We start from the raw sequence: 10,515 nt of genomic DNA on the forward strand, positions 1-10,515 counted from the left end.
CAAGCTACGCCAAGACCATTGCTAGTTTCTCAGGATCGCTGAACGCATAAAGTCTAGCTGCTCCTTGTCTCGGATTCTGATGAAGCAGTATATAAAACAATTATAGGACACTTTCCTGTTTGATCCCATTTGTAAAGATCCACATCAGCAGTTCCTACATACAACTTCACGATTTCATTTTCTATGAAGATCCTTCTCGGCCTCTGTAGATGACTGGTAACCAATTGTAGGATTGGTAGGGGTTTCTTTTACCAGTTAATTAACTAACTAACTAACTAACTAACTAACTTACTTACTTACTTACTTTATTTATTGCCTTTGAGTCAGTCTTGACTTCTGGGTAACCAATTGTAGGATTGGTAGGGGTTTCTTTTACCAGTTAACTTGATTGATTGATTGATTGATTGATTGCCTTTGAGTCAGTCTTGACTTCTGGCGACTGCCTGGACAAGTCCCTGCAATGGTCTTGGCAAGATTTCAGAATTGGTTTGCCCTGGCCTTCCTCCTAGTGCTGAGGGAGAATGACTGGCCCAAAGTCACCCAGCTGGCATTGTGCTTAAGGCGGAACTAAAACTCACGGTCTCCCCATCTCTAACCTGATGCCTTAACCACTACACCAAAGTGGCTCTCTAACTTTATTAGGGAAACAAAATAATTGCATCTGTATCAGTATATAATGATTAATACATACAGGTGAATTAGGGAAACCTGTACTGAGTAAATGTTAAATTTACATATTTTAGAGTATATGTAATGCCACTTTTCAATATTTTAATGTGTGTCAGCAGGGAGGAGCTATAAATCCATACTAAGAATGAAATCAAATGACCTCTATATTTTAATAAGTTTCCAGAGACTTTTATACTTTTAAAAGACATTTCAGTCAGTGTTCATACTGCGAGCTGCAAAGCAAACATCAATAGAACTTGCCACCCTGTCATCAAAAGTAGCTACTAACGGATGCTTCAAAAGAAGCATGCAAGGAAAAACAGTTCCAGTATAATCTGTTCTCACATTTTTTTCCTACAGCTGGACTATGAAATATTTTGTAAATCTTTTAGCTAATTGAGACTGTACTGAACAAACAGCTTATGCCTTCTATGTTTATTAAAATTTGTCTACCTTCTTTGCTACTCTGGTCAATATCTATTTTTTCATGCAGCTATTAAAATGACCAAACGTTATATCACATTTTAACAGAAAACTTTTTAAAAAAGCTGATTGAACTGTATTTTCTTCATGTCAGTATAATATATTCTGAAATTTTTCATGTATTGATGATAGGAACCACTATACAAATACACAAATATTTTAAGCAGCAATTTTCACTTTAGGTGCATGAAACAAAATAGTGCCAAATATCATAAATGTTTACAGTGAATTCTAAACAGACTGTAAATGTTTGGAAATAATTGGAAATGTCATTTCATTTATTTAGGTATATTTCTACTTTTGATTGCCTGGGACCTACTATTCACATGAAAATCAAGATTCAAAATAATAATAAAAGATCATTTTAAGTGTACTGATCATTTCAGTACACTGCATATAATTGTAATTGGTGGGATGCATGTATGCAAGGAAATGTCTAGAGATTATAGTGGATTCCGCCTACAGTGGAATAGTGTGAGCATGCTTAGAATAAAACTGGGCTTTGCTTGTGCTTGTGACATACAGACCCAAATGTGTCAAAGCTGACCAATACTGTCCTCACCATCAACAGAGCATTATACATGTGCCGTGGATACAACTAAGACTGGTAGCCCTGTGTATATCTTCTCTATCTTACTAAAATGCTTTATGTGAAACCCTCAGTTTACCAAAGCTGTGGTGGGCAACAGAGGTTAATATCTGTTGGCCCATCTGGTGGCAACTGTTACATATGGAAATGTGCAACTGGGAATGCAAGAAGAGCAAATGGTAAAGGACATGGATTAATGAATGGAATGAAAGAAAAATGGTTGTTTTTCTGTGAAAGGAAGAGGAAGGGAAGGATGTAATAGATATGAAAGAAGGTGGTCTAATCTTATGCAGAATTTATCAGTATGGAAGGAAAGTGAAGATCTGTGTTTAATTATGAGTAAAAGATCTATAACATATTTCAAAAAGGTGATGTGGTGTGATCTAGGTTGTTGTGAGGGCGCACAAAAGTAGGATTTTATAGGTTGCTGATGAATGTTATGTCCCAGTGAGAGGTGATAATGGAAGAACCAGGGATTAGTTTGTACTAGGAGAAAAAAATATACTCTGTTAGGTGATGTAGATGGATGGGGGGAATTTGTACAGAAAAAAATGATTGGGCCATTTGGAGGCTTAAGAAAGAATTAGAATGATAACTGGTATCTGGTTAGAAAAAAATTGTTTAAAAATATTTGGTTTAAGCATAACTGTTCATATGTACACTGGGAGAAGGTTATTACCCAATTGGGAGTAGTCCAAAACAACTTCATAAGGAAGATCTTGGGCCTCCCCCAGGTCACCCCTACTGCTTATTTAAGGCTGAAGATAGGGTTACCTTCCATTGCCATTAGGGTATATCTTGCATTGCACTATAAGAAACTAGAAATCCTTCAAGAAGGATCCTCCTTGCCAAACCTAGTTCTCTCCATTACACAGTTGGGAATCTATGGACCAAACTTTTGTCACCCATCCTGCAAATGTATTCCCTACCACCTTTGGGAGCACTTAGCTCTTGGAACAGAGAAAATATTAGAGATAGGCTTTTTGAAAGAGATGCCAAAAAAGATGCCACTGCTGTACAATCATCCACATTTTGATCTTGGTACCATCACTATAAAAAACATAGAAGCCTCTCCCAGTACCTGGTTAATGTAACCAGTGCTTCACTGAGAAGGGCTTTAACATCCCTTCGCCTGCAGACCATGCCCTCCACATATCTCAAAGGGAGATTTTGCAGCCGCCTTGTCAGACAACATCTCTGTCCTTGTGGTATTGGCCAAGTGGATGACATTCATTTTGTCCTCCATTGCCCCATTGACAATGAGATCAGGGCCAAATTATTGATGGTCAGCAAACTCAAGGGCACAGACCTCGAAACATTGAACTGTTCTTGCAGATGCAGATGCAAAAACTAGGTTGCTACTTTTTCTCTGCAATCATTTAAACTTAGAAACACATCTTCTTAGTTGTAGCTCTGCTATATCTTGTTTTACCCTTCTTACATCTAATACTCTTTTTATTACTTCATTTTACAATCTTAACTATTCTACTGTTATTTTATTGTGTTTTATGGTATGTTACGTGTTATAACCTGTGGTTACACAGTTATGATTATTTGTAATGAAAGACAGAAAATTAGTGAAGGAAACAAGGGTGATTAGATGCAGGCAGGCCATTATTTGGTTGTTTAGGATCCCTGGAAGAAATTAGAGTGAAAGTAGGAAGTATGAAGAGACAAAAATTGTTTTGGGTGAAAAGGGGCAAATAAGATTCCTCCAGTAAATTGAATGCGCAAAATTTAGGAAGTGCAGTGGAGCTTTATGCTAGGCAGAAGGCTTGCAGATGGGACTTTTGCTCTTCAGTAGGTGACTAAGAATTATATGAATGTGACAAAGCTTTTTTCACATATATTGATTTAGAGAAAGTGTATGGTAAAATGAATAGGCTTGAATTATGCTTTATGCAAATACAAAGTTGAAGGTTGGCTGTTGAATGTAATAGGAGGATTGTATTATAGAAGTAATGCATGCATGAGAATAAGCAGCATGCTTAGTGAATGGTTCAGCATAGCAGGGAATAAGACAATGACTGTGATGCACTCTAGGTTGTTTAATGCATTTGTGGACAAATGTATAAGGAATCTTGACAATATTAAAGAAACATTGGTTGGGGATGTGAAAGTACATATATGCAGACAATGTATTCACTGAGAACCCAAATGATTTGTAACTAACATTATATTGTATGATGCACTGAAGAATATAAATCTGAAAATTAATGTATCAAAGCCTAATATTGATGTTTGACAGAAAATTGGGTGAATAATTGTAAGTTATTCCACAATGGAGAAAAAAATTAGAGCAGGTAAATTAATTCATTTATCTTGTAGAATTTAATAAAGATGGAAAATGAATGGGTAAATCTTAAGATGTACAAAGGTTGGTAGAAAGATAGTGGGTAGTATATTGTCTGTTGTGATGAATGAATGGTTATTGAAAGAAGTGAAAATGGCTGTGCTTCTACCCACCTTGTTAGGTGGAAATAAAAGTTTGATATGTCAGAAATAATATAAAAGTAAGCTGAATGCAGGAGATGGGGTACATAAGAGGCGTGTGTGTTAAAACAAGAAGAGATAGGGTAAGAATGAATAAGTGTTAATGAGTGTGGATTGAATACAAAAGCGAGTGACCAATTTGAAAGAGGATTGAATCATAAAATTACTAAGGAAAAGTGAATGGGTTGAGAGCAAGGAACAAAGTCCTGGTTGGTTGGGGTTGGTGAGATCCTCAAAAAGTGGTTAAGGAGCAAAGGGCAATATGTGAAGTAGTAGGTAGATGTGGTAGAAGCAAAGATCATTTTCAATGATAGGTTTCCCTAGTAATAGTGAATAGGTTGGTGTAAGCTAATTTTATCTTTTTTTCTTTAATTTTTATATTTTTACTCCATTCAAGCATAGCCTTCATCAAGCAATCTTAACCTTCCAGGATTTCTTTAAAATTCTGATCCCTGAAGGAAATGTTGTTCCTTATTAAGTTATAGTTATTGTGGTTTCATGTTGTTACATGGAAGATGCTTTGTGAATAATAGCTGGGTATACATTCTATTTCAATCTATGGACTGACTTTTTAACAGATGTCAATATGATTGTAGTGTAAAATATGCAGTTAACTAACGTTCTTTTTAATTGGGGCAAGTACTAAGTCTGTATAGATATCTATGTTTAACCTTTTATTTCCTTCTTTTAATTCCCATATTTCCAATTTCAGCCCATCACTTTCTTTACTGTATTCTCAGATTCTGAAATTTTGCTTTGCAGCATTGTATTGTCCTGTGCAGAAGTAACAAAAGTTGGGATATTGCCAGATTTTCATTTCTGAAATGAAAAGAACAATATCACTACCAATTTTCATTTTTAACATACTCTTTCATATTTAGTATCTTCACTGCAGCTGAAGGAGGAATTGCTAGATGGAGAGGAATACAGCTTTCTTCAAGGAGCATCTGATCAGGAAAGCAATGGGTCAGCCAGCCAGTACATCAAGCAAGAACCCTAAGGGCAAATCTGAGCAGGATGGTACAAAACGAACTTTTCCTTAAGACTGATGTTCCCATTCTGATGTTACCGTTTGATGGCTTCTACTAAGGGCACTTTGCTAACTGCGGTTAAGATTTCAATTCAGAATTTTTGGAGGACAAGGAAACTATTTTAGTGGGGGGAAAAAGAATTTTCAATTTATTAAAAATTGACATGTTTGTGTTGTATTTGAAGCTTTTGAAAGAATTTTTGTAATATTTTCAAGTTCAGATTGTTAAAAAAAAGATACTCTAATTTTTTGGTAAGAATTAAAAGCTTAATTATAGCAGGATTGCAGGAAACCCTTTGAGGAAGATGAGATGGTAGAATAGTTGAAAACACAAATGAACTGTTTGTGATGAGTGAACCTTCTGGTACAAGCTGGGAGCTTCTGAACTATAAAGCTACACTAGTCATGCCCTGTCTTTTCCTCAGTGACATCATGAGACATGGTGATGAAACATAAGAAAATAAGTTGAGAGGATGGAGTATTAAAATGATTTCTCCTGGCACAGTGACATACTGACAAATCTGCTTAAGCTTTTGGAGAATTAAGCTTTTGTCCTGTCTTCATTGAGGTTATTGGGGCTGTTACTTGTTCATATTTTGAAGTACTGAGATATTCACACAAATGATCAGCAAAGCTTCCATATGTGTCAACTGGGAGTTTATGGAACATTTTGTTTTTTCTTGTGCAAGGAACTGAAAGGTCTTTTTCTAGTGAAACAGCAACAGATTTGATTTCCATCCTGGTGGAAGACAAGCCCCTGAAAAGAGGCAGCAGCCTGCTCCTGAACACAGCATTATTCTTCCCTGCACATTTGGAAGAACTTCTTGATTGTTACAAATTGAGCTGGTTTGCCCGAAGATGCTTTGGAGCCTGCTTTGAACATAAGTATTTTCTTGGCTGCTGATACCTTTCTCAAGAATTTGTCATGACTAGTGTGGCATGAATGCTGAATTTCTTGGAAACTTTTCCTGGATAGTTAAATCTGTATGGATGTTAACAGATGGCGTCATTCACAGAACTTCAAATGTTGACATTTCCATTCTGGTGTCATGACGGGATGATATATGTCAAAGAGTTTTGCTTTTACCAGTAAGGTTCATTTACTAAACTCTCAGGAATTAACTGCTTATATTCTGTAATTGCTTCTGGGTCATAGCAAGTTGACTTTAGAGCAGTCTGTCTGATTTTTGTTTCAAGGGTAGGGTTTAGAAAAAAATAATTCTATAGATTAACCTCTACACCCTTTAAATCTAATGCTTTATGACTAGCAACTCTCCAAGCCCCAGAGACAATTTTTGGCATATAAATGTTTTAAATTTTTAAACGCATAGAAAGTTGAAAACCAGCAATTTTGATTATTTTCTTATCTTTGTTATTGGGTACATACCATTTGTGATATGCAAAGGTTTACCACATTCTATGCAAGAGGGGATAATGGTGTAAAATTTTGTAGTAACTTCTGGAAGTACATTTTTTTCCTGTATAGTATAGGACTGTATGAGAAGAATTCCTAGTCTTTTTTTTTTCTTTTTTCACATAGCTGGGCCATTGTTGAAAACTGCTTCATGTATACATTTAAAAAACTGAGTATCGGGTGTCAAATATTTGTGAATATAGGTGGAAATTGCATATTGTTATGTCTCTAAAAAGATTATGTTCATAATCCTTAGAAGTACAAGGGGAGATCTGGGTTTAGCTGATCTGCCTTCTTTCTTTTTTCCTCTAGGAGTATAATGCCCTCCCTCTTTCACAAGTGCTCCATTACAGCTGTTTTTGAAACTTCCCTGGTTTACAAAGCAGTTCATGATGCTACAAAAAAAGAGCTGCTCTTGGGGGAGGGGAGCAAAAAGCTGTATCATGTTTGTGTGTATCCAGGTGTGCGCACACATACACACACATGCATGCACACATAAGGATTCCCTGAATCACAGTACTTTTGAAATCATAATTCAGGCATCAATTCCTTCTTTTCTAAGTTTTATTTTAGTACAGTATTTCTTAGGCCGGTGCCTCCCAAAATGTAAATGATCCACGTCATCAGACCATTTATCTTTAGGATAGAAACCCTAAAAGGCAAAATGAGATTCCAGAAGGAATTGTAACCAAAACCTGAGTGATCCATAATTTTTTCCATTTCAAATCATAATTCTGTCAGCTGTGCCCACCTATAATACTGCAGAACTGTCAGGATGAATGCTGTGGTTTGTAAAGGCCACCATGTGATATCTGCATTGTCAGAGACTCTGAGGACTTGCAGAATAGGATTTATACACAAAGTTCTTCTGATTTTGGTCAGAAAGATAATATTACGCAGTGTAAGAAAGAAATCCTGAATAAGGTCCATACTAGTGACCTTTGCCTTGAGGCCAGCATAAAAGCTTGGATTTGTGTAGAAATTGATTCCTGTTTCAATTCATCCAAATGAGCTTGAACCAAAAGAACACACTTTTAGGCACAGTTACTCTTAATTCCTAATGGACGCATTGTGTATATTTTACATCTGTAGGATTGGCAGAAAATCAGGAGGTGCAGCAGTGTTCCCCATCACTGTGCATGTTATGATTGGAGAACTTCACTAATTTCTGTCAGTCTTAGGCTTTTGTCCAGATCAACAATGATGCCCTCTTCTACCTCTGAATATGGCAGCTCCTGGAAAAACCCATGGCCACATTTAATCCCTACCATATCAGCTGAGAACCTGAACCTGAACCAGCAATTCTGCTAGATGTTAAAAGACCTGTAATTATGTTTGGGAGGGAACGGTCTTGATTACTGCTATAGTGCAGGTCCTCTGATTTTTGAAGATAATTTACATATTTATGTAAAGTAGGTACTGCTGTTCTTTCAGGATTTTAATGCTCCCTTTGAGTTGGATTCTACATCCTGATACATGTACCTGATTAAACAAAAAATTAAATATGAAAACTTTTTTTTCTAATCTTGAAATTGATTCTACTTTTGCCATGAAACTCTTGAGGGAGACCCTTTTCCAGATTAGTCTCATTTGTCTGTTTTTAATTCAGTGTTCATTCTGAGTAACAGTTGTGGCCTCTTAATACAGCAGATAACCGTAAGCTTTTAGTACCGCTGGGTGTGCATTGCATGTTTTTTATGGTTTAGTGCTAAGAACACTCTCTATTTTACTGTGAACTAATTAACACCAACAAATTGGGAAGGAATCGGGTCAGAGGGGGTGAGCAGATAGGGGTTGAGACTTGTACTTCTGCTGTGGGTCGGCTAATATTACAGTATTTGGCACAAGGCAGGGTCTTTTTAAATAGGAAGGCACCACAGGCAAGGTAAATTACGTTGCAAGGGCTCCTTTGTACAGCTCAGAATTTTACATCTTTTTCATATTTTAAATTTCCTTGCTGAATCAGAGGAAAACAAAAGCAGTTATCGACTTCTTGTTCTATTGATACTAACACGGGTTTCAGTGTTTGTTTGTTTTTATTGTTGTCATTTTTATGTGATGTGAACACCTACTCCCATCAATATTTGTATTATGGTGCTAATATATTGGTTACAATCCTTTATTGGAAAGGGATTAAAACTGTGATTAAATTGATTTTTTTTCTTTTTAATTTTCATATTTAAGTGAAATCTCAGCCATTTATATAAAAAAGGAAAAAAAGCATGAGCTTCTGCCTCTGGGAAAATGATCAGGGCAGAGGTTAAAAAAAGGTTTTTACATCATTTCTGTATGTATTTGATATATAGATCACTATCTGTATAAATTTAATCTTTTATTTTCTTGGTTATTTGTGTGGTCAAATGGGAACATTTAAAAACCTCTAATGTACATAACTCTGAAAATTGCTTTTGAAGAAATTAATGTTACTTTCATTTTTAACAGACTGCAGATTTTCAAGCATGGATGTGAAAAAGCATTAAGAATATAACTTTGTGTACAAGATGAAAATAATTCACTAAATTTGCCTTTTTTACACAAAATAAAAATGTTAAAAGAAGACCAGGTGGTGAATTTTGTCCCGATAGTTCAAGAATATATTTAAAAATATTATTGATATAAAGAAGTCTCTCCTTTTCAAGCTTTTCAAGATAGTCCAGCATTAATAATTCAAGCTTATTAGACAATTTCTAATGGTAACTCTTTGATCGTTGGAAAGAAGTGTCTAATTAACAGAATTCAAGAGATTATTTCTGCTTCAAGGAGTGAAGTATAATTTTATCAGTGACGGGCCCGATACTGTACCTCTCATCCCATATCTGAATGTATCTTCATTGTTAGCCATAATCTGCCTGATCAATATTTCAAACATAAATTTCTGATTTGATCCTTTTCTCTAGCATATGTAACCAGTAGGTGTCATTTTGCATCAGTTTTGCTGTTAGTCAAAAGATTCATGGAAAGACAGTGTGAAGTTTTTCAACTATAGGTCTCCTTTAATGGAGTTCCTGGGCTAGGAAAGCAAATATCTTGGTGCAGAAAGACTGTTATTATTGCAAGTAAGAGTGAAACAGTCTGCTTAGGGATCCCTAAATAAAAGCATTTGAAAGCATGTCTCAAATAAGATCTGGAAAATAGTTTATGGGACATGTATGTTATGGTTGTAGTTTAAGAATTCATTACTTGAGGTTTTCATCATAAAACATCCACAAATCAAGTACGGTAGTCTCCTTGTTCGCTTAGTTTTTGGAATTACAGTCCTTATTCTCCTCCAGTCCTGGATATGATTAGGAACGCTCAATTGATTAAAAAAAAAAATTCTTCAGAATGGACTTTTTGTTAAATTTATTCTATTTGGATCAATGCAGTTGAAATCTTTAATACTTTAAAGGGTAACAGACATCAAGTGGCACTGCATCCTCTTCTTAAAAATTACACCAGGTTTAGAGGAGCAAAACTAAGATCTAAGATGGCATTGCATTATTTATTTAATTAATTAGTAGGCCACCCATCTCCCCCAGCGGGTGTAGCAGAAATACACAAAAAGAACAAGCTAGTTTTCACTTTCCTGGATAGCCTGTAACACAGGCCCACACAACAGGGGAAAGGACCACATTGATAAAAAAAAAAAATTGCAGCTAGAAAGGAATACCTGGCCTGCTGATCAGCGGCTAGTGGAGCAGCAGTAGCAGAGAGGTGGCAGGAAGGCTTGAAGGGGCTTGGCAGCGTCTTTTTTGGGGCAGTGAGTTACTTTAAAATATGCTGGCAGGCCACACAAGGCTCCTTGGCGAGCCATGCAATGCAGCCCTGCTGTGAAGAATGGGAATCACTCCTATGTGT

At 36.1% G+C, this 10,515-nt stretch overlaps 1 protein-coding gene across 3 annotated transcripts in view; it reads left to right on the top strand.

The window, feature by feature from the left end:
• MBTD1 (mbt domain containing 1) overlaps positions 1-10,146 on the top strand; it is a 60,554-nt gene extending 50,408 nt beyond the window's left edge. For 2 of the 3 annotated variants that reach the window (XM_007424586.3, XM_007424587.3), the window contains exon 16: positions 5,116-10,144. In XM_007424586.3, the coding sequence (XP_007424648.1) occupies positions 5,116-5,234 (119 nt within the window). In that variant the 3' untranslated portion in view covers positions 5,235-10,144. Of the gene's footprint in view, positions 1-5,115 lie in introns of all 3 variants that reach the window. The other variant, XM_088138448.1, reaches the window with a different exon arrangement.
• Positions 10,147-10,515: the final 369 nt, after the last annotated feature.

Source organism: Python bivittatus, unplaced genomic scaffold, assembly GCF_059951505.1.
Source record: "Python bivittatus isolate LINGU-HERP-01145 unplaced genomic scaffold, Pbiv_v1 ctg000220_np1212, whole genome shotgun sequence".
Taxonomy (NCBI): domain Eukaryota; kingdom Metazoa; phylum Chordata; class Lepidosauria; order Squamata; family Pythonidae; genus Python; species Python bivittatus.